This window comes from Poecilia reticulata, chromosome 22 (assembly GCF_904066995.2).
Source record: "Poecilia reticulata chromosome 22, P_reticulata-male-v2, whole genome shotgun sequence".
NCBI classification, from domain to species: domain Eukaryota; kingdom Metazoa; phylum Chordata; class Actinopteri; order Cyprinodontiformes; family Poeciliidae; genus Poecilia; species Poecilia reticulata.
Genome location: NC_088851.1, coordinates 19,992,044 through 20,019,342, shown reverse-complemented (window position 1 = coordinate 20,019,342; position 27,299 = coordinate 19,992,044). Strand labels below are relative to the sequence as shown.

General features: G+C 41.5%; 1 protein-coding gene across 3 annotated transcripts in view; it reads right to left on the bottom strand.

The window, feature by feature from the left end:
* kif26ab (kinesin family member 26Ab) overlaps positions 1–27,299 on the bottom strand; it is an 82,356-nt gene that overhangs the window by 34,195 nt on the left and 20,862 nt on the right. For 2 of the 3 annotated variants that reach the window (XM_017302555.2, XM_008400176.2), the window contains exons 3-4: positions 14,185–14,655; positions 6,111–6,322 (exon numbers count right to left, since the gene is read on the bottom strand). In XM_017302555.2, the coding sequence (XP_017158044.1) occupies positions 6,111–6,322; positions 14,185–14,655 (683 nt within the window). Of the gene's footprint in view, positions 1–590; positions 905–6,110; positions 6,323–14,184; positions 14,656–27,299 lie in introns of those variants that run through there. The other variant, XM_008400177.3, reaches the window with a different exon arrangement.

The following is a 27,299-nucleotide window of genomic DNA, read 5'->3' as shown; positions in this document are numbered from 1 at the left end:
CATCAGCCTGATTATGACAGGAAAAAAAACCAGCTGGTGTTTTATCCACCAGCAAACAAAGACAGATACCAGCTCAGCCATCCCTGCTCCCACTCAATACTTGTGATGAGCCACTTGCCGCCGTGGGCATGTGTTGCTCAGATTCAGCAGATTGATACGAGTCAATTCTCATTTGTCAGTCTCCAGAGGTACGCGCAGTATTAACATCTTCTGCCCCGTTGTGGCCGTTTCCTCAGAAAAATGGAGCCCAGATTTCTGCTTTATGTAATACAGCTACATACCATACAGTGTGCTTACACTCCCTCTCTCTTGGTGGAGGAATCCATCTCGCCGCGGCTTGACAACAAAACTATTAGCCCCTCACCTCGAGGGAGCACACAGTCCAACTTCAGCAGCACAAAACTGCACATTCCACAGAGCAAAAAGAAAGAAAAAAAAAAGAGTGTGACACACAAAGAAAGATAGATCGGGAGAGAGAGGAAAGAGAGAGAAAAACAGCTCGCAGGGCAGATTCAAGCCAACAAACACACACAGGAAGGCTCTAACACGTCCAGGTGAGCTCAGTCTTCACTGTGTGCAACATAACTTACTTGACTCCCATGGCAGTGAATCCAATATTCTTCTCCACAGACGCAGACCTCCCTCTCCTGACGCTTTCAGAGAGGAGCATCAGTCTAAGCTCGACTTCTGAATGACAGCATTTATAAGCACATTCATCCCAGGCAGCGACTGGCCTGCTCTGAGTCTGTATCCCCCGGCTATGTGGGCCAGACCAACTGCGCTCAGCAGACCACTGTGCTCCCTGTAATCTATTCTGTCTGTTTGTCACCGCCTAAGATCCCTGCTGTCAATCACGGCGCAGCAATCCAAACACAGTCATGCCCTGCTTTGTCTGTCCATAGAGTCACTGCACGGATCCCCCCCCCTGTTGTTATAGAATAAAACCACTGCATTTCCTGAAGCTCCAGATGTTTGTCTGTTCCCAGACTTACACTATGTCTGACCTGACCTCAGCGTGTCTGTCTGCCTGCAAGGTGGTCGGCCTAAGTGGAGGGCATTTCCTGTTCCAGTAGGAGCCACAGCTCAACCACCATGCACAATCTGGCAAAGATCTGTCTCTTGCTGCGTTTGCATTGACCATAAAATTGCTCAAATTGAAATAAAAAAAATAAAAAATAAACACGGTTAATGGAAGCACGCCAGTACGAAAAATCTGTGTTTGTTGACAAAATGCTTTTGCGTTAGGATGAAGTGATTTTTCAGTCGTATCGAAATTGGTGTATTTCACAAAACTGCTATTTCACATTACGCCAGTTTCCTGCGCTCATTTGCAGGAACGCACAAATAGGAGGAATGCGCAATTGGCTGCACAAGAGATCTCACAGCGTCACTCAATTAAATCAACAAAAATTTAATTTATCATTCAAAAGTGTTGACTCCATTGCTCTTATAAAATTGCCAACTACAATTTCTCCGAAATGCCACATATTTAAGTAGCCGCTGCCTCGTTATGAGAAGCTTGTGGCTCCAACGCCGGCATAAGGACGCCGGCATCTCTTCTGTTTGTTGCAGTCTGACCTTTCTCTGAGGTCAGGCTGCTATTATAAGGTGGGCATTCTGCTCCCTGCAGGTTGGGTCCTACATATTCCTTCTGGCCCGACGTCGTCTCGGAGAGTGTTACTGGGGTGCCGTTACTGCCACGATCCAACCTCAGATAAGCGGAAGACAATGGGTGGATAGATGGATTGATGCACATTGTGTTTGCATCATTGCCCCCTTTAAAAACAAACAGGATGAACTCCGTTGACTTCATTTCCAACTCCTAAGCTCACATGAATAGACAATAGACTTTAGTAAGTAATCCAACATGTGTTTTTCAGGCACTTGTGACCCTGCAGTGCCTCCACTTTCCAACGTGTGGGACTCATTGAAGAGATGCGCATCCCTCCATCCCCCCGTCCCCGACAAAATTACAGTTCACTGGACGTGAGTGGGCTATTGCAACTTCCTAATTCCCCACTCCACTTTTGAAAGAAAAATTAGTCACATTTTACTCCCACGAGCTAATCACATGTTTCTATGGTTACTCCAAGCAGCCTGGGGGATGAAGGGCAGAGTGCGTTGCTGACACAAAGGCAGTGTCTTGTGTGTGCAAGGCTAAATGGACCTGCTGCCACAATTATAGGAGGATTCCTGCGCAATCACAGTCATTACTACACAAACACTCACCTGGGCAGCAGCTGCAAAACAGCGATGGGTGACCATAAAACCACTTCCTCCTGACGCTCCCCCCCACCCCCACCCCCCCAGGGTCGCATTCCAGCAAACAGCTGTTCGCCCTGCGTCTGCAGCAGCCCACCTGCCTTTAGTGTGCCACCTTAATCTCAGTGGCCCTCTGAGTCATTTTATTCTTTACCTCTTTATGTCATCAGAGTAAGTAAATCAGCCATCCCTAGGGTTGGACCATGGCAAGGAAACAAAGTGATGAATGGACTCACCACGTCCTCCAAAAACCCATAAACAAGGGAGTATCAATAAACCATGAAAACGGTCTAATCCTGCTGTGTAGATGTGAGCCTGCTGATCAAACTGGGCTGCAAATTGAGCAGTGGAACCCCCCGAGGCGCCGTGCACCCAAAAATCCCATGAGCCCAGCTTGTAGCAAGCACAGCGTCACAATCAGCAGGTGTTGATGGGACAGCGAACCTGCGAAGCAGCAGTTAGCTCCACCATCTCGCCCCTGCTGAGAGCTCCCCCTGTTTTCATTACACAACACTGTGTCAATACACTAATCATATGCTCCGTCACAAGGCAATCAGTGGTTAACGTGCAACTCAGCCGAACGCCGGCTCTAAATTCATTACCCTCTCCCCACCTCTGTAACACACACAATGAGATGCGGACACACGCTCCACCCAGTCAGAGCTCGACCCCGGACTCATCCCATCTTCCTACGACTTTGTAGTTAGAATAATTGCCAACTGGCCATTATTGACCCAGAGGAAATCCTCGCTTCAGAGTATATTTTCTACATTTATGAATAAAAGGAAGACAAAGGAGTGGAGTGCCAATTATTACAAAAAAAATATTTTAAATATTCACTTAATGCATGAAGCATGAAGACAGAGGAGCACAGCAGACAGGTCAGGGTTTGCTTGTTAGCTTATACCTTTTGCTATGATCAGCACTTTACTGGAGAATTGCAAAAAGATCAGAGCTACATATTTCAATGACATATATTAGCACTTTGAACGTCTGCTGTCTTGCTAAACCGGAGCACAGAACTTTGATTTTAAAAATTGATAAACATCATAAAAGCCAACTAATTTGGCCTAATTAATGAAATAAAAAAAATTGTCACGCTGCAATTGTTTATATTTTTCTGATCTTTATCAGAAAGACTCCTGTTGAAAAACGAGTTGAATATTTTTTTCGAATCAGAATTGAGTTTAACATTTTAGTATTGTGACATCTCTACTAAGTGGTGGCAGCATCATGCTGCAGAGATGCTTTTGCTCCAAAAGAGCTGTAATTGCAGAAAGATATTTCTTTACAGGGACTGAATGCAAATTCATGCCACATTTTACAAAAAAAAATTTTTAGCAAAATACTTTGTAAACCATCCATTTCCCTCTACTTCACATTTTCTCTTAGTATTTATCTGTCACATAAAATATCAATAAGACACACTAAAAGTTGTGGTTGCAATGTAACAAAATGTGGAAAATGTGGAAAGGCACCATATTTACAACTTTACCCAAACATTAAATTAATAAGTTCGGAAAACATCACAATTGGTTAAAGAATCAATTTTAAAATAATTGAGTAATTTGTCTAATCAAGTCAGAAGCAGAAATGATTAACTGGAGGTAAACAATCACACTTCCCAACATGAATCTGATCTCTTGCTGTTTTTGCACATTTTGTTTCTCAAAATGCTTTTTCTACTCAGAGGAAATCTTAAACGAAACAAATTAGGTGCAATTAAAATTAGGTCATTTTGAAAGAAAACTTATTGAAATGTTGAACCTTATGTTGATGAGGCTCATATTTCTGTCTCTCAGCAGAGGTTAAACCGGAGCAGGTAGGCTCAGACTAATTGAGATCTAATTGAAATTACATTTCTGAGAAGAGACGGTGTTGCTAAATGTCAGACAAGAGTCTAAAGAGGCGTCTGTACTCCGCTGGGGTACAAACTGCTCTTTGCTTATTCTGCTCCTATATGCTGGGCTTTCAGCATTTACACACGCACACCACTAATTGAATCTTCGGAGAACAAAAGACGAATGCTAATCGCATATAAATTTTCAATCAGCCCGAAAATATGATGGACAATTATTTTATTCAATTTTGCTCTTTCAAAATGGGGTACAGACGAAGAAAAACACTGTTGATTGATGCGTTTGTTTTTCACTTTTTGGGCCTTACGTTTCAATCAGCAATTACAGAGAGAGAACAGCTGCAGAAGGGTCAGGAAGCGAGTGTGCTTCAAATCAAGCGAAAAACATCTCTTCTACCTTTTTCTTTATCTGCAGATTGTGATGTTGTTTAAGTCTGACCCCGATGATTGTATTTTTGCGGGCCAAGTCAAACACGGAGCTGCTGGCTGCAGATTTTCTTTGGGATGAGATGAAAGGTGGACGCCTCTGTCCGATCAGCACCAGCTATGGGGGGGAAAAAACACGCTTTCGGACTAGACGGCGAGCTGTGTGCTCACGTCCAAAGAAAACATGAGATTTAATAAATCAAGATTAGAAATTAACCCTGCAGCTCCTGATTGCATCCACTCCAAGTAGGAGGATGCATGTTGAGTTATGGATCTGGGTTGTCCCCCTCAGTGAAAGAAAAGCCCTTATGGTTGAACTGATATACTATGGCGCTGTGAAAACTGGGAAGATAAAGCCCATTTGGACACCTCAGAGAAATGCTTTGCTCCAAACTGATCCCCTGTGGGCTTCCTGTCACACACCACAGGTCCCCTCGCTGCTTCCTGACGCCCCCTGTGGAGCAGGGCTTCAATACACAGTGCTCTCAAGCCAGCTTCATCAATATTCATCACACTATAGCTCTCTTTAGAGAGAAGAGGCAGGCGATGCATGCACTGAGTGGACTGCCAAAACTAGGGGAGGCAAAATGGACTTAAAGTTTTATCATACTTAGTGGTATTGTGAAACTATTTACAATTTATTTTTTAGGTTATTGTGACTGAACAGCACAGCAGTCATAGCCACACAAATGCAGATGCTACCCATTTGTAATATGCTTCTTCAGTGTGATTTGTATCAGTACGCTGCACAAAATGACTGCATTTAATATGTCTTTATGTCGTTGAACAAAGAAAATAATAAAATTAACAAAACAGATAGACAAAAAAAGACAGTTTCATTCATTTTTAGGCATCATTAATTGGAATTTATAATGAAATTGATGGATCAAAATTCTTATCATGACCAGAAATGTATCACAATAAACAATAAGATAAATGCCCACCACATGAAAACAAACCACAAAGAGCACGGATGGACGGAAGGAAAGTGTTCTGTATTCTTTTACCATTTTCCAGAGAAAAACAGGACAGAAACAGTTTCCGAGCTCCAAAACACAAATGGTTAAGCTGAACTAAGTGCCTGAACTGGTGGTTCTGATCCTTAGCTGTCTGCGTAAACAAAAAAAATATATATAAAAAATGACTAAACGTAATAAAATACCTCAGAACAATATTAAGCTTTACCCTAAGCTCCCTTCGTGACACACTCGCTCTTTCTATAAACTTATGTAACTCAATAATCTATTCGAATTCACTGGTGCCTGTCACTTAAGGTTCATTTAGCTGCATGATGCGCATCCCACAGAATAATGCAAGTGAAGCATGGTAGGAACAACATTTCTACTGAATAGGTGCCCGACACTAAGGCTAGGAACCTGAACCATCATCTTCAGTGGGCAGAAAAAAGCAAGTCAGTGCAAACCTTCTCGGTTTTCCGTTTGGAGCACAAACTGAAGCCTGAATGCATCTGCAAACACATTTTGCGGCAACAAAACTGTTGTATGGCGAAACAACACAATCACAGCGGCCCAAAGTTTCACAGCGGTTTTGCCGAGGCGCTCACCTGATGAAGAAGGAGGTTGCTGCCGATGAGGAAGGAGAGGCGGATGCACTGGTTATGGGAACTGGGATTCCTGGGTGGTTGGGGCCTTTCAGTCTGCAGGGCGTCAGCGAGGTGGTGGTGCTGCTGCAGCTGCTGGTGGTGTTTGTCACGGTGGTGACGGGCGCCTCCGAGGCTGTGACACCACTTTCTGCATCCCCCATCAAACTATGGGCCTGTTAACACACGGATACAGAGATAAGACCACAACCCAAGCTCATGCCGGTTCTGTTCACCTCCATTCCACTCCATTTGCTCCCCCCTCTGCCCTCCTTTGCCACAGATGGATGGGCAGCTGCTGCAAACTGTACGGGTTAGTGGCAGTCAGCAGTATCCGCAGCAGAGAGCTCCCCACAGAACAACAGGGATGCTGCACCATTCATTGATTCTGGCACCGCTCACAAGGTTGCTCTGGATGTAACATACTGTAATTAAGCAATAACCCGCATTTAATTAGCAATTAAATCACTAGTGATTTAGCTCACTCTGCACCCCCGATTATATCTATACCTCCATGGCTAATTTGGCACTCAAGCAGGTTGAGTCAAAATGTCTGAGAGCGAGTTTTAAAGAGGGTAAAGAAATCGCCTGTGGTTTGTGGATAGTTTAAACAACTAGGAGGTGTGTCAGCTGTGCATACTGTACAAGTCGTGCCCTGTTGAGGAAGCAGGCCACAGAACAGGAATAAACCGAGGTGTGCCGCACCTGATTCAGCCCTTGAGCAGTGTCAGTTCTTGCTGAAACTATATTTCACTCACTGTTATGAAACACTGTATGCAGCAGCTACGTATCTGACACAAAACTCCTGAAGCAAGAATCATTTACAGCACGCGATGTAGGTTCAGGGCGATCAAACAAGCTTAACAAATATTTTTTTTAAAGTTTAAATTTAATATTTAGTCAATTTTGGGCTGGCAAGAATATGACCTGATGTTGACTGCATCAGAAAAAAAGATGCAAACTGGTTTTGCTCTATTTCATCGGGTCAATTCCACCTTTCATTGATCCATACTCCATTTTAATATCAATCTTCTTCCATACTTTTGTAGCTGTAAGCAAACTATGTCACACCCATGTACTTAGTGTCAGTATTTTGGTGAGTTACTGAGATAAATAACCCGGACCCCTGATTAAAGCAAGATTGTTATTGGCAGGTCAGAGTTATAAAAAGATCAGTTGTAGCATATTCATAGATTGAAAAAAAAAGACATGACTTTTCAATGGTTAAGTAGTAAATATACCTATTTTATGTCTAGCAGTAAGTTTTTTTGGTCCATCTCTGAAGCATGAAAGAGTTGTACTCCTCAGCTGGAGCCAACATAACTACAACAAGTTAATTCCCACCAGATATCAGATTTTATTCAGCAATGCTGCTAACAAAACACTACAATTATTGATTTTTTTTGTTGTTCCTTGAAGTATTTGCAACACTTGAACACTAGGTGCTCAGCAACAAGCTTTGAATTAACTAATGATGTACTAAGATTGGACCGGATTCCTCCTCGGCAACAAAAATAACTTCCTCCGAAACACTTATTATAAAGTTATTTATCATTACTGGCTGACAGCTGCACTTGTTAAATGCCATAACTGCTTATGTCAGACTTACGTTCTAATGTCTAAATGAGAAACTTGACTCTTGCTGCTTGCAGTGTTGTGTTATCCTTGAGCAGTTGTCAAATGGTGATCTTTTGAGCTTGGTAAAGTTCAGAATAGCACCCTTATTTAATAAAAATAATCAAGTTTTGCTGCCTTGAGACATAATGATGGAGAATAAGTTGGATAAAGGTTCAATGTGTGAAGTTATAACTTCAGGAATTATGCAGAAACACTAAATATGTTGCAGATCCCTGAACTGCTGCTGAAGCACAAAGCCCTCACACCAAAACTGGAGTTGGTGACAAGTTAGGAATTCAGTGCATACCAGCGAAGTGGACCCATTACACTCTGGAATGAAAGACTAGAGCACTTCACACGCAGCCGTACAGGAAGCTGGTGTGCAGCTCATCACATCTGCTGCTGATTGAGTCGTTGGAGGGTCTGTTTTTAAATCAAGTGGCAGCAAATTTGAGGAGGACACACAGACAGCCGGGCACAGGTGGAGCTGTGGTGCAGGCTCAAAATGGACAAAATGCAGACTCAACACACACACACACCCACGCACACCCCCCCACACACACACACACACACACACAGACACATTTGAGCTTGGGCCCAGCGCCTATAGCGGAAATGTCCCTTTGGTATAAATGCAGGAGACTTAAGCTGCACACCCAAGCCGCTCCCTGCAGCCTTGGACTGGGCCTGGCCCTGATTATGGCTGAGGAGAAGAATCTATCCCCCGGTCAGGTAATTAGGCTGTGTCAGTGGAGCCATGTGCGCTCGGCTGTCTGCACCAAAAGTCACTAATGAGCTGGCCTCCCACCCTCTCACCCCCAGCCCTTTAGCCTTGGTTCTTTCAATGGGATAAAACAGATAAAACAGAGAAAGGAGAAAAGAGAAAGAAATGAAATGAAATTTTAAACATAATAGGAAAAGTGAAGAAACGACAAAAATTTATAAGGGTTGGTTGAGCGGGTGCTCTGAAGTCCAGAAGTGAGCATTGCAGGTCAGCATTCAATCAACAGACCATCTTCCCTTCAGTCCACCGGGAGTCCACTGCGACCTTTGACCCCTGCAGTCAACAGACGATTACAGCTGGGGTGAAATAGGCCTTGTGTTGATCTTGCTGTTGTTCTCTGTTGGCCTCCATAACCAACAAAGTCCAGCTGAGTTGAGAATTGACTGCTAAATGATACGGGTTTCCTTCTGGGTGAGGAAATAACACTATTCAGGCCATCTTGACAGAAAATACCAATACAAATATTCAACCACATCCCAAGCAGCAAAGAAAGAAAAGTGGAATTTTCGACCTTCTTCCTTCCTTCTCTTGTCACCACTGCCGTCTGTGGCTCTTTGCCATTCGAGCACAGCTGCAGCAAGGCAGCAGCAGCCAAGATCGTCTGCTGGCTAGAAAATTGGTGGCAGTGGAGCTAGCTGCGGAGGCAGCCAACCACTGTGGTGAAGAGCGGAAATCCTCAAAAAGTTTGAGTGCATGTAGATTAGTCTGCATGCGGTTTTGGAAATTTTAAAGCAAAGGATGAAAAATGTTGATTTGATTCGGTCTGAACAGCGCTGCTCATATTGTAATCGACTCAAATTGCGGGAACCGCTAAAAGCTCTTGTCATACCGAAGCTAGAGCAAGATAACTTTTTGAAATGTCAAATTGTTCTGGCTTGGCAAAGAGAGCCCCAAGAATAAAAATCACACCTAGTTCTTCATGCACAGCTCAGGAAATTGAAACAGCATGGAGAATGAATCCATTTCACTGTTTCCAACAGTGAAAGCTCTGATTTAGATATCTTACAAACACATTCATATATTTCAAACATTTATGTCTGTTAGCTTCGAGGGTTATAGCTTACATTCAGTGTAACGTAACACGTGAATTTTAAATGAGATCAGTAAAAAAGAATAATAATGAAATGCCAGCCTGCTGTAAAGTATGTTCATGTACTGTACAGTATATTCGCTCAACACTAAGCCCAGGCTTCGTGCTGCACTAATTATTGCACTAATTCGTGAACCAATCTGTGCGAGTAAAGAGGTTTCAGGAAAACACGAGTTGATTTAATGTCTCCTTTCAACTTTCCAGTGCTATTAGGTCTAGTATTTTATCTCCCTTTTGACAATGTCCTTTTTTTCTCTAAACTCAGCTTTTCATTGTTGTTTGGTTATGGCATTTTCACAACAGCCAACTTCATTGAAAGAACATGTAAGAGGATCAGTGAATGTCTGTCACAAGTCCCTTAACATGGCTATAACATAATTAATAAATTATATATATTCTTTTATAATGTGTTTATGAGGTATGTGAAACAAATATATTTTATTACTGTTGGTAGTTGATTTAAATACAATGAACCCCACCTATCTGCTGACTTGTCTGTGGAACGTAACTCCAAATCATTTGGGGAAAATGCTATAATCTGTGGATTTTTTTCACAGATCATATCTAAAAAAGGCTTAGGAAACTGAAATACCTGGACGAAATGTTACTTCTGCTATAGGCTGTCATTTGAAAAAGCAGCCAATCAAGGACTGCCCTTCTTTTTCCTTGGTCCTGATTGACTGAACTCCAAATTGTTGAGATAAAGAAGAATGTGGATGTTAGCTTCGGTGTTAATGCTAGGATGGTTTCCACTGTGCGTATTAATGCATCCTAAGGTATATTTGGTGTTTGAAACTATTAAAATAGGCTGTTAAAATCATTTTTAGAGAGTGTCTTAAGTATTCACAGATGTTAGCTTTTCCAGGCAGTTGTGGTCCCTAAACTCTGTGAATACAAGGGATCCACTGTAATGACTTAACCTTTTAAATTGAATTACTAAAATAACTTAATTTTTCCACTCATTGACATGCACAGGTAAAAAACTGAACAAACTTTAACCAAAGCCAGTAGTTAGGGGAGTAAACTTCGTGTCCTTCCATGTAGGCTGCATACATCCTCTGTCCTTCTCAGGGTTGTGAGGGCTGAAGCTCATCTTAGACAATGAAAGGTGAGATGTGCGGTTCACTCAGGACTGGCTGTCACTCAACACAGATGGTCAATACAAAAAGACAGATAACTGAGAACATGAACACCTAGAGGGCAAATCAACTTTAGACAACCAAGGGAAAGTTTATGCAGCCTGAACGAGAAGATCCAAACTCCAGCTGAGATTTAAGACAGGAAATTCTTTAAGTCTGATGACTAAACCACCCATTATTAAAGATCCCCTTCTGTTTCATTCCAATAGAAGCAACAAACATGCTAAACAAAACCCACATGAGAGATTCTGGGTGCTGTGTAATAAACTCCAGAAACCGCATTTGACATTCCCTGAAGAATATCTGCATAAAACACACACAGTATATGTTTGCCCCTCCTGCCAGAACGGCGCAGCAAACGCTCTGTACTGGGAACACGAGTGGGAATCTTGTGCCTTTCAGCACTGTGTAACTTCCAGTTCTCAAGAGAGTGTGTGGGCTTTTGTCATCCTGAAGGATCTGCTTTTAATGAAAGAAACCGCTGCGTTTGTAGCTTGATGTCCTGAGGGGACATTTCTCCCAGAGCGAGGACGGCCTCAGCCTCGGCTGCGGGCTTTGAACAACTCACCCAGGCTTCGAGAGCCGCTAATTGCTTTTAGACACAAAGATGGAGAACACGAGTCAGTCTCTCCTGTCTTTGCCAGGGCATTTGGTTTAAGCCAGGCTGCATACGAGCAGCTAAAAGCTTTTGATGGTCTCCCATAAACCATCTCTACAGGCACTTGTTGACATTACTGGTGGGAAAAGAAAATCTGTCTTCGGCTTTTCAAGCACGAGGAAGAAACGAATACCCGGAGACTTCATTTATTTATACTAAAAAAAAAAAAAAAAAACAGAGCCGGGGAGATTTACAAGTTACAGTGCCTCACAAAAGTATTCACACCCACTGAAATTCTTTGTGCTTTTTGTCACTGTACAATCACAAACTTCATTTTATTTATTTAGTATCTTATGTAACAGGATGGAGGCGGAAGGAAAATTAAACATGGCTTTCGGATTCCTTTTTTTATATATACTGTAAATAAATACCTGGACGTTGAGTCAACACGTTTTTGAACCCTCTTCACGCTTTACGTGTAATTAGAGCTGCAAGGTGTTTGAGGTGTGTAAATATGTCCAGCTCACTCAGATTGAATAAAAGGCATAACTGAACATCTTTTTTTTTTCCCAAGTCATGAATTAAAAAAAAGAATGGACTTAATTCTGGAAATTTGACTAGGACATTTTATGCTTTAATATAAATCTTTCCAGTATAGCTCTAGCTGTACATTTAGCTTGCTTCTGCCACCGCCATGCTTTACAGTGGGTATGTTGTGTTCAGAGTAATAGGCAGAGTTAGTTCTGCTGCTTGGGTTTCCTTGAATAATGTATTTTTTATTGTCACTTTCCAACAAAGGTCAGAGTTCTTGGGTGCACAACTAATGTTTGCTCTGCTAACAAATTCTCCTGCCTGAGTTGTTGATCTCTCTCATGGGCCTCTGAGCTGTTTCTCTGTTCAATGCTCCCCTTGCCCCGCATGTTGCCATTCTTCTTCTTTTTTTTGTATAAAGAACTAAACAGTACCGGGTGAAATGTTCAAACCTTGCTTGGACTTTATTTTGCAACTCAACTCTGCTAGTAAATTCTTTCTACAACTGTATCCCTGTCTGCTCTTTCTTGGTCTTTATGACGCCGTTTGTCAAATAATGTTCTCTAAGAAACCTCTGAGGCCTTAGCAGAACAGCTATATTTATACTAAGATTAAATTAAACACAGCCAGGGTGTAATAGCTATGTGACCTCCAAAGACAGTTGCTTTTATAGTAATTTTTTAAGGGTGTGAGAGTAAAAAGGTTTGAAAACGAAAGCATGCAATACTTCAGGTTTATATTTATAAATAAAAAAAAAAGCTCTTTTTCTTCAATACGCTCTACTTTGTGTGTTGGTCTATTAGCACAAAAATTCAGATAACATTCACTGTTTGTGGTTGTATTGTGATAAACGCTCACATTTGCAAGTCACTGTTTGCTAATTTCTTAGGTGCTACAGCATGAGATATCATTAACATATGTTGTTTAATCTGAGTAGAGCCTGGCAGCTGCAGAATGTCACATTTGTCTCTCAGTTAGGTCTGACAACAGATGTCACCGTCTTTGCAGGAAGTAACTCTGCAGTAAAGCAAAGCGCCTTCCCATCAACAGGCAGAGATAAGCTCTGAGATGCTGGAGATCGCATCCTCTAATGAAACAGTTTAAATCATTTAAAAGCTTCAGCTTTTAATCATGACAGCAAGTCAAAAAAAAAAAAGAAAAGAAAAAGAAAAACTATCCACGCCAATCACACATCTAATAAACCAAAGGACACATAAAGAGTTATGGCCCGGGTTATTTAAATATACCCTTGAGGATGAGGTCAGTAGAATACTGCTGGGATGACCTCTGACCTTAGATCAGTCAGAACACCAGGCAATAAGAGGTCAGCACTCCTGTAGAGCTTTGAGTCAACAGCTCTCTTCAAGGCTTCATCGCCTCTAAAGGAAATTGAACATTTGTGATGGTTGATGTGATGAGAGCTGCAGGGTGATGTTTATAATCTGTAAGCGGACACGGTAGTTGTGACATTTTTGTGGTTCACATTACAGAATATGTACATCACTTAGTTTTTCTTGCATGTGATATTGTTCAAATATTAGATGTTAAAGCTAAACTACCTTGGGAAAGTAGTTTAACGTTCAAAAGTACACTTCTTAAACATGTATTTATTTATTTTTCATTTTGTGAGGTTACAAACACAAAATTCAGTGTACTTTATTGGAATTTGCTGTCGATGATCAACACAAAGCAATGAGTACTGAAGTAGAAGCATAATGATCCATGGTTTTGGCTTCTTTTTTACCACAAATGAAAACTTGAAAGTGTGGTGAAATTGCATTCAGCCCCCTTTACTCTAATACCAGTAAATACATTTAGTGCATCAAACTGCAAAACACTGCTGACACATCCACACAAAGAATCACGGTGTTGACTGCATCATGCTGAGGATGTCGTTCATTTATAGGGAAAAGGAATCAATTACAGAAAACGGTTGAAACCACTTATCATTTGCCTTCCACTTTACAATATTATTACATAAATTGATACATTTTGTTTGGGTCCAAATGTTCAAAACAACAAAGTACAAAAACACTATTTCAAGGTATTAAATCAGCTTTTCCCACTTCGAATTCATTATGCTTTTGCCATAAGTAAGTAACGTAACACTGATTTGCAGATGGTTTGAAAACTAGAATTTTAAGAGGTGTAAAAATGTGTGCAAATGTATGCAAATAATAAAAAGGGGGGGACATTACAGAGATGTTTGTATCAGACATCAGGATCTGTAAATGAATTGTGCAAATAGATTGTGCAATTTCCATATTGTACAGACATACCTGCTTAGGCTGAGGCAGAAAGTTATTGACTCTAGAGATGCTCCACATCCCATCGAGGTACTGCTGTGCCTGGATGGTGACGGTGCTCAGAGATCCAGTAAGCTGCCCTCCTGCCACCGTCACCTGCACACTGGTCTTGGACCCCGAAGAGGCAGAAGGGCTCTGGGCCCAGCCTGGAACTTTGTGTCTCTCCCCCAAAGGCAGGATAGAGCGGTTTGTAGGCTGGCCTTTCACTAACTTCTTGGCATGGACACTTGCGGACGAACCAGCGATTCTGGAAGGCTGTTGCTGAGCGGACGTGGTGGGCAACGCTGCCATGTCTGAGCCGAAGGCGAGAACAGGAGAGTGGAGTGCCTGCAAGGCCTCCTTCCTCAGCTGGTGAAGAGGCGTGGAGCACACCTGGCAGCAGTCAGGTTCATGGCTCCCAGGTGTTTGGAGCTGATCGAACAGGAAGGTTGCATATCCAGGGTCCTGCAGGGAAAGTAATTATACAAGTTAAGTCAGGAGATGGAGGAGGTCTGCATCTGCTCATATATTTCATTTAATAGTGTCTGTTGCATTTCAGAGATGCAGAATATCCGTAAGAGTAGAAAAAAATGTTATTTTGCTGTTGCATCCTGTATCTTTTTATGTATTATAACTTCCATTCATCCATTTTCTTTACACCCTTGTCCCTTAGTGAGGTCAGGAGGTGCTGGTGCCTATCTACAGTTAACGTTCCGGGTGAGGGGCGGGGTCACCCTGGACAGGTCGCCAGTCTGTCGCAGGGCAACACAGAGACACACAGGACAAACAACCACGCACACACACACTCACACCTAGGGGCAATTTGAAGAGGCCAATTAACCTGATGGTCATGTTTTTGGTCTGTGGGAGGAAACCGGAGTACCCGGAGAAAACGCACGCATGCACAGGGAGAACATGCAAACTCCATGCAGAAAGACCGGGACCGGGAATCGAACCCAGAACATTCTTGCTGCAAGGCAACAGCTCTACCAACTGCGCCACTGTGCAGCCGTATTATAACTTTCAAAGAGAAATATAAATTGGCTAAAATTGATGTTGGCAGGTTTATGACCTGCCACAAACCTATGATTGGATCAAGTAAGTTTAAGATTTAAAAAAAATTCTGAAGTAAAGTTTTGGGGAAGGTTAATTCATCATGACTACATTAAAATATTCCTACAAATACTTTGTAGTGCTGAAAACTTCAAGTTCCAGAGACGGCCTTGTTGTCTTTCCACTTTGTTTCTAAGAAGGCTCCCCGGGATGTCCATCTCTGCTTAGAGGGAGTGATAAAACAAAGTGACAGCGCTCAAAGCAAAAATAATTTGCATATGCTAAGTCTCCCAGCATGAAAACATATGATAAACCACAAAAAAAAAACTGAAAATAACTAATTCCACAAGTAGGCAGAGCAGTGATTGAATTATTCAAAACATAAGTAAGGATGAAATATAACTTTATGTCTACATACACACCATCGGACACGTTTGGTCTCTTAAGAGGCATAAAGTGGCACTACAGGCTGCTGCCCTGTGGACTCATGGCCTAAGACAGGAGCTCACAGCCCGCACATAAATGTTTATGAGACCTTTGCTCCGCAGAAGCTCTGTGGTGATCAGGAGGAGAGAAACAGTGGGGGAAAACAACAATCTACTGCTCTAATGCAGTGCCACTTAATACAGCTAACCCGACAGGCACAGAGAGCAAAGAAGCCGGCCGAGGGACTCTAAATCAGCTCCTGGTTGAAGGCAGCTCAATACGCAGACAGCCCCGCAAACACCAGCCTTATGAGACATAATGGACACATATCAGCAATGCTTTTCACTGACTGTCAAACTGCTGCCTAATTGAGCTTTACAGGATAGCCGCAATAAGGTTTACATAAAGGATAGTCGTGCGTGAAGTCATAGTGAGCCAGAGTCTAATGTTAGCTAAGTGGCTCAAGTTAATTATTTACCAAGCTGCCTATTTTGCATGTAAACACGGACGGGGTGAAAAGGAAACGTCTCATTTAGTCTCACTGTAAACGGCTCAGCAACTGTCTTATGGATTAGCAAGTGCAGTAGTCGCAGGCGGACATTAATGCTTCAGCCTTGTAGTCTTGTTGAGGGATTTAAATGTAAGAAGCTTACAGTTAAATGTGAAACAGTTGTGGGAGCTAAATAAGTCGGCCCTGAATCCACAGCATTGTTCAGAAGCGTAAATGCATTATGTCTGTGAATATTAAATTAATATGTGGCTTTCTTAACCTTGTAATTCATTTAGGATTTTCTTTAGCCCACTCAATATGAAAATAAACCTACAGATGAATATGTACCTAAAACCAAACCAATATTTTGGAGAAAATTACCCATAATAAATAGCAAAGACGTAACACTTTGGCAGCCATCAGAAAGCTTTTCCAGCAACGCTGGCCAGATTTTTGACCATTTGAATTATTTAGTTTCCAGCCACTGGCCAAGCTTTTAAGCAAAGCCCATATTTTTTAATAGGATAGCCATGAAACCAGACTGCTCTGCTCTGCTCAGCTTGGTTGTATGTTTGGAATCACTACCCAGTCGGATCATCAAATCACATCTAAGTATCTCTCAATCCAGGAAGAACCATGGTTCAAGTCCACCAGTAAAAACAGGACAAAATCACTCTGGGAAAGGATTTTCTGTTATAGGAGACAAAGGGTTGAGATGTTTGGTCTTAATGATAAAAATATTTTAAAAAGTCTAAATAATGATTGCGTTGTACCTAATCAGACATTGTTTCACAGAGATGTCTTTGAGGCTTCTTAACCAGCCAATACAGAACATTTTATCTATTTTTGTACCATTGCCTCACTGTTTTTAACTAATAGTAATTAAACTCCATTCCTCAACAGGTTCTCAGCGCCGAGTCATCTCTGTATTACCAAGGTCTGATAGCAAACCTAGCGTCAAAGATTCAACTGTACAGCCACTGTATAACAATGTAGTAATTCTACTTGGAAATTACAAGACAGACAAGCTAACATTTAGACTACAGCTCAGGTGTTGCGTAGAAAGCGCCTTGTTGTAGAGCTCACATCGCCAATTATTTAATTTGTTGCTACTTATCCACCAATACAGCACAATATGTAAATATGCTACCATTACCACTATTTTCTTGATTCTTAGCACTAAATGTTATATATAAAATGCTATATTTTTACACATTAATATTATTACTGTAATATTATAACAACCAATCAGTTAGGTGTTGGTTTGTGCTGCCTAATCTCTATGCATTATTTCTAGATTGCCTTTGTGGTCTTTATACATTTTTAAATGATTGCAGCAACTTAAGGATAGAACTGCTTTGTCTAATGTGTAAACACAGACAAATATCTAGATGTAAATCTGGATTATATATAGATTTAACACTGACTCATGTCTACATAAGGACTAAAGCAAAGAGAGCAGTTAGAACTATCTAGCATGGTAGCGGCACCATCATGCTGAGGTTGTGTTTTGCTGTACTCATTGCTTTTTAACTGCATCTCAAATCAACAGCTGGATTCTTAAAAGTGGGTCAAATTTAATCCCAAACACACATCAGAATATCAGCTCAACATTAAGAAATCACCTAAATGAATTAACTATGTTTAAAGTCAGACAATTTCAACAACTCTGATAAGAAGAGAAGTCAGATTTACAGCTGAATTTATGCCAGAAGCTTGTCGATGCTTGAATGGTCCAAAAGCATTTCTGGGAGCCCAAAATCACATGACCTATCCAGAGTGCACATAAACTGCTCACCAGAACTGTATTTTCACCCAGACAGCGTATCTAAACACAAACAGGACAGATCCACTGACAGAAGATGAAACGGTTTATTACAAAGCAGAGTGCAATGTGATACCGAGCCATAGAAAACGCCGCTGGCAGCTATTTTTACAGTTTGGCCTCGCTTCATGTCCACGTTTCCGTATGCAGGAAATTGAAGGAAAGTCGTAATAAATAAGCCCCACCCCTTCACCCTTTACCCTCCGACCACTCCTTTACCCACTCGGGGGGACTGGTAGATGAAATCAATGCCCGTCTTCCTCTTCATGCTTTGTTAGGCATTGATTTAGGGGCGCAGTAAAAGCGAAACACAAAGCTGAGCCCATCTGTTATTCAGTTTGGCTTCTGGAGGTTAGAGAGTGGGCCTTCTCCTGTAAAGCTGTCCATAAGCTTTATGCCCAGCGGTGTGAAGAAAGGGTCACGGCCGCAAGGCAGGATAGGTGGCACAGATTATGAGGATGATGATGATGATGTTGAGGCGAATGATGTGATTAAACTGAAGGCCACAGAGGAGAAAAGCGATATAGGACATCAAGAGTGGCACATATTTCACGCAGGTCTGGTTATAGAAAAATTTCGAGAGCTATAGTGGTATAAAAAAAGATTTTCTCCCTGCTGAAAACACCTTTTTGTTTGTCACACTCAAATGTTTCAGATCGAACCAATTTTAATATCAGACAAAGATAACTTGATTTTATTTATTAAGGGAAAAAAAAGGTATAAAACCAACCTGAAGCCATGTCTAAAAGTATTCGCTCCCTAAACCTAATACCCAGTCGTGCATGGAGTGCACTTTACCTCACGATCCCAAACTAATGTTCCTGCAGGAATTTCTGAGAGCTGAGTTTATGACTCCAGCACTTCTAACAAGTTTTTCAAACCAGGAAGCAACAAAACATCACCAGACCATCTCTTTTCTACCATCATGCCTGACCACAGATATGATGTCTGGGCTGCTGAGCTTCCAAATTGTCCCAGTTTTATCTTGTCAATCCACTGAACATTGTCTTGTTGATCATCAAGAATTTGGCAAATGTGAAAAGGGTCTTTTGGTCAACATTACTTTGTGCTCTGCAGTTCTGTAGATGTTGGTTTGGGTTATTGTGTGACTTCCTGGACGAATAATCATCAATGTACTTTTGAAATAATTTTGTTCCCTATTTTCCCTAATTGTCGATAATAATTCTGTGTGGTTCACAGAAGACCCAAAGCCTGAGAAATTATTTTGTGAACCATTTCAGATTGTTTCTCAGCTGTTCTTGACTTTCTTTAGCTCTGCACATGATGTGCTGCCTATTCCAGGTTGTCAGACAGGTTCTACCTAAATGCTTTCTTGATTTTAAAGGCCTGCTAGAAGAAAGCAGGCCAGGGTGTGGCGTCTGAAACTTAACTATCCAAAACACGTGGTCAGTCACAGTGTTTATGATTTGACCCCACATGGGGCCAAATTGGTTTGGATATCCTTTTAACTTCAATGAAATCACCATTTGATAACAGAAATGTTGGGTTTACTTAAGTTATTTTTGCCCGATAATAAAATATTTCAACTATAGGCAGCAGCTCAAACACTTTTCTCATGTGCTGATTTTATCCTGCTCCAGCTAAACGCTTGAGAGCTTATCCATAGGCGTAAAGTAGAAGCATGGAGCATACGATGCATGGGTGCGCAAGCCCCAAAGCCATACTGTTTCTTTTATTATCCGTTTGATATATTACTGACAGGTGCAAGTGGGTGTGAAGGGTAGCATCGCTTCAGAGAAGTATGTAATGCAAGGCTGCGGCGCAGTCCAAATGCTCAAAGCATTCCCAGCGTGAGGCGTGGAACCTCTGCAGGTCTTTGTGGCCATTGTTAATACGAGAGCTGGTTTTGGTTTCCAACTTGCGGCTTCTCACCGTGAAGAGTGCTAAACTGCTGCATAAGAGGTTCAGGGAGAGGCGGGAGGAGGCAGGCAGGGGTTGTGGACCTTGCCTGGAGGCGTGTGGATGGTTGTGTTGGTTTACTGCCTGTCAGTGGTGATCTTTATTAAACTCTGGGGACAAATCTAGTCAGATACTGTGGCCTTATTATGGAAACGAGCTGCACTGAGCGCCGTGGAGAGAGAAAGCCAACTGCCGCTGGAGTGAACCCTTCACGGTCCTTGGAGACTGGAGTTTGTCTTCGTCCCTCACACTAACTGTGATGAAAACCAGGGCGGCGGCGGCAGCAAGAGAAACGAGCCACCGAGCCAACTGTCTCTGTGGGTTGATGGAGAGTGTCATCACAGACAGGCCATGCCCAGAGGCTGATGGAAACAAGTTCAGCCGCAACCACTTATGGAAGAGAGCACTGGCGAGAAAGATGGACGGGATTTCTCTCCCGTGTGTCCTTAGTGTGCAAACAGAACTGAAATCACACCTCATTTACCTCGTCTTACCGCTGCACCCTTTCTCTGACCAGGCAAAGCAAAGAGCTGCTGTCTAACTGTTTCTACGTTCAGTGTTTGATGTAGCACTGATGTGGAGCACCGGGCCAGATCCAACCAGCTGACCTAAATCAAGGGAAGGTCACAGTGATTTGAAATGCATGAGGCCCCTCGCTTGCCGAGACACTTTTAGGCACGCTCGATTGAAAGTAAAATACTCCGGGACACCATATTTTCTATTCCAGTTGAGCCCGACAGATATTTTCCAAGCATGAAAGCTCACTGTGACCCTCTGCAGGAATGGAAGAAAGAGAGTGAAGTGAAATTGTTTCAATCTGCAGACAGGATAGGAAGGAATTTTAGAAGAAAAGATTGTGATGTTCGTAAAAACGTCACCTAAAAGAGTCCGAGTTTATTTAGTCGACAGGTTTCTGTGATTCATAGTGTCCTGCGAAAGTATTTAACTTTGTCACATTGTAGCCACAGACTTCAACGTATTTATTGTAATTCTGTGTGTTAGAGCAACATAAAATGGTGAATTATGCCTGAAAAGTGTTTCATGTATTTATATTCAATCTCCCTGAGTCAATAATTTGTGGAACCACATTTTTCAGGCAGTTTTAGGTCCAAGTCTTTTGAGGTATTTCTAAACGAGCTTTACACATCTAGAGGTGGAAATTTCTGCTCATTATGGAGCAAAGCCTCTTAAGCTCAGTGGGTACGGATGGAGAGCATCTGTGAACATTATATATTCTCAAGCCTAGACTTTTACTTGGCCATTCCAGTAGTCACTGGGTGAGAGGAAAATCCCAATAAAATTACAAAATGTAAAAACCCTATATGAGTTGACATAAAGGAATTCACAGCTGTATGGTCCATTCTCTGTCTCTCTCATTAAACTGAAAAATAAGCCTTTTTAGCTCCTGATTTAGATCTAATTGCTCAATCACTCCTCACCCCCTTCCTTAACCTCCCATTTATTGTTCTACTGGTACAGAAACATTCCTGAAAAGCAGTAAGTACAACACCACACTGCTTTATATCTTATTCTCACACCAGTGCCAGTCCTGTTTACACATCACAGCTCTTAAGTACTTCCTACCGACTGCATTTCTTGTAAAATCAAGACCACACAGAAACTGCCGAACCTTTTCAGCTTCTAACTTTCCCTGAATGGAGGAAAATCATCTGTTTACTCGACCTGAGACGCGTTGACCTAAAACGTGCAGAACCCCGATAGATTGGTTCCCCGATAAACCGCAAGAGCCCCCCGTCCGGGTCCCAGGGTGATCACGGGAGCATGAGGCTGACTCGTTTTCCCACAGGTTAGCTCGGCTCATTCTGACAGCCAAGTTGGAGAAAAACGAGCACAGCTGCTGGCCTTGCCCCGGGTGAACACAGAGCATTAAGGCAGATTACGTTCCCAAGATAAAAGCAACACATCCAGAGGTGTAATCCCTCTCAGACCCCTGCTCCATCTCAGCTCCGGAAACCCACCAACTCTGCCCGGATTCCCCGAGTTCGCCTGTGGCTCTGATTAGAAATCAGGTAAAGCTTTTAGAGCCACAGCAGATTGGGGATGCAGACCATTAAATTTAACCACTGCCTGCTTGGAGGCAGAGACAGACAATGACTCAGGATGTCACACTCGCATGCTATTTAACTGTGGGAACGCCTTTGGTGGAACACAAAAAGGGACGGTACAACAAATCACATCAAACAGATGTTTGCCCACGGTCTGCTGACTTGACAACATTAAGCAAACCTGTAATAAGACTTTCCCCAAACAAAGCGTCTCAGGAAACACAGGAACACTGTCATTACCTACCTGACAACAGCCTCGGAGAAAACAAGCGGACAACCACTGCTACAAATTCAATCATCTGCAGTGGATGTGAGCAGGAACGCCACCTGCTTGATTCATCCTGAGGATTTTACCGTAGAAGTCCTGAAGCTGTCACCGCGAAAACACAAAATCTTATCAAGTAGTTTTGGTCTACTCTTTAAGAACACTTGGAATAAGACAAAACTAACTTACAAGTAACTTTTCAGGTAGATGTAGGACGTAGTTTTAAGTCAGTAGCGTCTTAATATTGATGAAAAAGTGTTAGATTCATTGGCAAATTACTTCACTTATAACATGAGAAAAATATCTTATTATAAGTTAAATAATCTGCCAGTGGAACTAGCATATTTTCCATCAAAAATAAGGAATTATTTATTTAAAACAGGCTCCTATTTCTTCCTGAAAAGTTACTCAAAAGTTACCTTGTCTTACTTCAAGTTTTCTAAGGTATTTGTACTAAAAACTAGAGAAAAATACTTAAGATTTTGTGTTTTTGCAGTGTAAGGGTGGAAGTTACAACTACCTTAAAGTACGGTTTTCAAATAAGCAATTTTCCTTTTAAAAATGACTATTTCAAACCATCTTCAGAACAAAGCAGCAGATCATAATCCCCTCTCCAACCTATTTACCTTGTTTTGATTTGAGAATCAGTCTTCCTTTAAATGAGCATATAAATCGTTGCGACTGAAGAATCAAGAAGAGCTCAGTGACTGATGACAGCCCTCTGTCTTCCCGTCGTTTCTTCCTTTTTAAGCTGGCACTGAACTGCTGACAGAATGCAAATAGGCTTTCCCCTCTGTGACACTTTTAACACACGATAGCACCACCTGCCCGTAACATCACACTGTGACACAGGGGGGAGCAAACCAGCCACTCGATGAAGCACACAAAGATTTAACAGAAAAGAAAAGCTGCGACCTTCTTGTCCTTTTTCAGTTCGGTCCTGGCTGACACGCTCTATTTTTGGGAATTTCGTGCACTGCGATACATCTCAGACTAACCTACATTGCAGTCTGCAGCGCCCCACGACACGCATTACCAGAGACGTCGCTGTCCGTCAAATCTGAAAAGGCTGCGAGTTTTGTTGACCTTCAGCTTCATATGTGATCACTCATGTGTTTTTGCTAAACTGAACCGAAACCACCACTGACTCAAAGTGCAGATGTGTCTTCTCTCCATATGGTCGACCCATTTTACAGTTACTGCTCCTCCTTTCAAAGGCCACTGTAAGCTGTTTGAACTCTTGCTGCCTTGGGTTCGTTTCAATTGAACTTTTTCACATTTGCAACGTGAAAAAGTTTAAGTGAAAGAGGAACACAAAATAGTGTCACATTGCGTTCAAAACCGATAAAAATAAAGTTTCTTCTTATGAGCTGCAACCAGCTTCAACATCTCTGCTGGAGAAAAGCAACTCCAACATCATGATGCTGCCACTACCATAGGTTTCCCACCACACCTGTTGTTTTGCATGCAGTATAGGTGACTTTGTAAGCAGTTAGCTGTTTTGTATTTGATTAGGGGAATGGGAATGAAAAGGCACTAAATACAAATTAATGCTGCACTTTAGATGCTTTCCATCAAATGTGTTCACATTTTCTCCCGCATGGATTCTGCGTCTCCAACTTTTCTTGTGAAAAACTTTGTGATTAAAGTCTTTTGAAAATTTATTTCTTCTTGCCTTACACAACAGTGTGACATCTGAAGGAACTTGGAACCCCTGAATTTCACTTTGTATATAAGAGTAAATGGAGAAGAACAAAAATGCACATCAGATTAGGAAAATATAGTAAATAAATATGAAAACCATGCCTCATTTCCCTTCCATATTACAGTTGTGCACATGAAATCCAAATAAAATAGATTATGATTGCGCCATGATCATAAAGGGAGTGAATATTTCTGGAAGGCAAGGGAGAAAATGCAAAAAATATGTTCGTGTTTATATATGTGTGTGTTTGTGAGGCCGTCTCTCACACCCATCCATCACTGTAGCCTCTCACCACTTGGCCATTTAATTACCTTTTCCTGTTCTCTTGTGCACTTAAAGAAAACAAGCCTTTTCAGACTGTTTGGACAGACTTCATTCTTCCTCTCCCCCACCTTTTCAATATCTTTCTCTGCTTCTCTCTCTCTCTTTTTCTCTCTGGAAAGGCGAGGAGGCCTCAGCTGGCTCAAGCTCTGGGTGTCTCAGCCCAAAATCCATCAAGCTTTCATCAGCTTTGACTGGGGTCAGAGTGTTGGAGGCCTAAGACAGATTCACCACTGGTAGGAAGGGAGACAGATGCAAGAAAGGATGTCTCAATTAGACATCTGGTGGTGACTGATCATTAGTTTAGCTCAATATGCGTCTGATTGGAGAGATTTAAACAATGCTTGCACAGAGGAAGCAGCCATCGTTGTGAGAATTGCTGGATTTCTAACTGTAATTTTCCAGAGATCTCTTTTGTTTTTCCCAAAAAAAACATGTTAATCTGTGAACTAATTTCATAGTAAGTCAATAACAGGCCAATATTCATGTCCCCCCTTTTTCAAATGTACATTTAAAAAGGCAATGTTTCAGTTAAATAAGCCGTTATCAATTCTGTCCCACACTTCATATTCAAATTAGTATTCCCATACCATCTGCTTGAGCTTGCTTGCTTGTTTTTTGTCTAAGTGCCCACTCTATTCCACACGATTCTCGTACAACAGTTCCACCAGCACAGCCGTTCTTGTTAGTCAAAATCATTTTCATACTGTAAGAAGCGCTGACAACTGCCTGCTTTTCCACGGCAGTTTGCTTAGCAGGAAAACATTTTGACTGGGAATTGCAGCGCTCCCAGTTCCCTGCAGTTTACTTAGAGGGGAAAACAAAAACAAACTGCTGCCAAGGGCTTATGGCGACTAATCTCCGTTCGTGGTTAAAGTGTGGCTGCAGTGAACACTATAGGAGTGTGTGTTTTCAGATGTTAATTATCAAAGGAAAAAAAGGGAGTTACTCATGCTTAAACTGAAGTAATTACGTACAGCACATGCATCCTCTGGACCAATAAATGTAAAAGAAATACATCCCATCACATTTACATCAGCATTTAAATTGTGTTTTTAAATTACAAGCAACACATTTAGAGAACATGCGGAACGGGACGATTCTTATGCACTTGGTGTGGGCCAGTTTACAGTGCCAATGTAAAAACAGCATTTTCAAAAGTAAAAACCACTAAGATTCTGAATGAAATCGCAAATAAAGCCACAAATTGTCATCAGACAACCATATTTCATTGTTTAGAAACTCTGCAAATGTGGAAGTGGTTCCAAGTATCTGGCCAATCGCATGCTAATGTTAAAAGACATAAAATGTTAAAATCTAAAGTGTGGGAATATGTCAATAAATTCCTTTAAAAATTAAAGACAGTAAATTAATCCTTTTGTCCTTTTAAAGCCAAACTTTAAAGAGCACAAATCTAATAAATCTCAGTTTTTGTCACAAGGACCACAAAACCACAATGAGGAAATATAAAGACGAGAATCAATAAAGTGAGCTGAAACAAGCTAACCTCAATCATTCTCCTATAATGTGCTTTTATGATCCCTGATCCTGTGCGTTTCATTCCAGTTTTCCCAAGATATCCAATATACACAACAAATGAGAATATTCATTTTAGTGATATTTATTTTTGCTTTTAGGTAATAATCCAGTTTGCATTGTAATTGTTCCACTGCATGTAGCCATTTCTGTTTGAAATTTGAGTGCAAACAGCATGAAACTGCTCAAGTTCACACGGCAAATTTCACACTGGCTCAAGCCTAATATGAACCTGACTTTATGTTCTTGTTGTAATAAATAAATATAAAATCCTGGATCTGACCAGATTGCTGGGGAGGTGGGGACAAAATGATGTGCTGAGTATCCTTCATTATTAATTCTGTCCACTTCTCCCTCCAATAGACAGTGTGGTGATTATCCTGGAACGCTGCCACTATAAAGGATAAATATTCATATTTTTCTGTTGCTGAGAGCGTCTGAGTTTCAGCCTCCCTCCCACCATCTCTCTCCACAGAGTCATGGTGGCTCAGTAGGTTCAGTGTGTGGGGAGAGAAGCACATAATGAGGCGCAGCAAGTGCTTATTGTTGAGCGTGGCACTTTTTTTATTTGCCTGATGTCTCAATTTTCACCTACGAGTTCCTGCACCAGTAAAGATATGTGAGCGACGGGCAAATTGGTTAACATCATAAATGTGTAGGGGTTATAGAGATACTCATTCTAGCTCCTTATATGCTAAAATCCTGAGCTGGGCTGAGCTTTCCAGCATAAAGTCTGCAGAGCATTGTCGCATGGAGTGACACACATTGTGTCTCAGAACAATGCAGCAGCAGAGTCAGTCTGGTAAAACATTATAGTGTAGGTACACCACAGAGCGGGGGTACTAATTTATCATAAAAGATGTCATTACCATGCCAATAACTTGTCAGAGAGCACAATTATCTCTAATAATAGAAACACAAAACATCAGGCCAGAGCTTTCAGTCAGGGATGATGTATTAATGGAAAACTGTTGTGTGTTTATAAAAAAAAAAAATTCACACTGGCGTCTGGCAAGAGTAAAAGATAGAGATAAAACAAAACAACGACAGATAAGCTCCAACCAGTATCCAGTTGTTGTTTTTTTCTGCTAATTGAGAAGTCTAGACACATTTTGTGAATCTCGGTGAGATAAGGAAGTAGGCTGAACTGTCTCTGTGGAGAATAGCACAGGCTAATCCACTTATTGACTCTGCAAGATTTTCATTCACCATCATTGAAAATGCTTAGCTTATCAAAATTTTTCCACATGCACATTTTTTCACTTTGTGTTTTAGGAACAATGGCATCCTGCAAAACAGAGTCGTGGACTACAACTCAAAGCTCCTTAAACATTTTCACAAAAAAATTTAAATATGCAAATTCAGACGTATCTTTCCATGGATTTGGTGTCGCCCTCTGCAGTTATCGCCTCTATAACTCGCAGTACGTTCAAAGAATATGACTAAAATTAATTCTATTTAGTATTTTAATTGATTTTAGTAATGAAATCATCCAAAAGGGT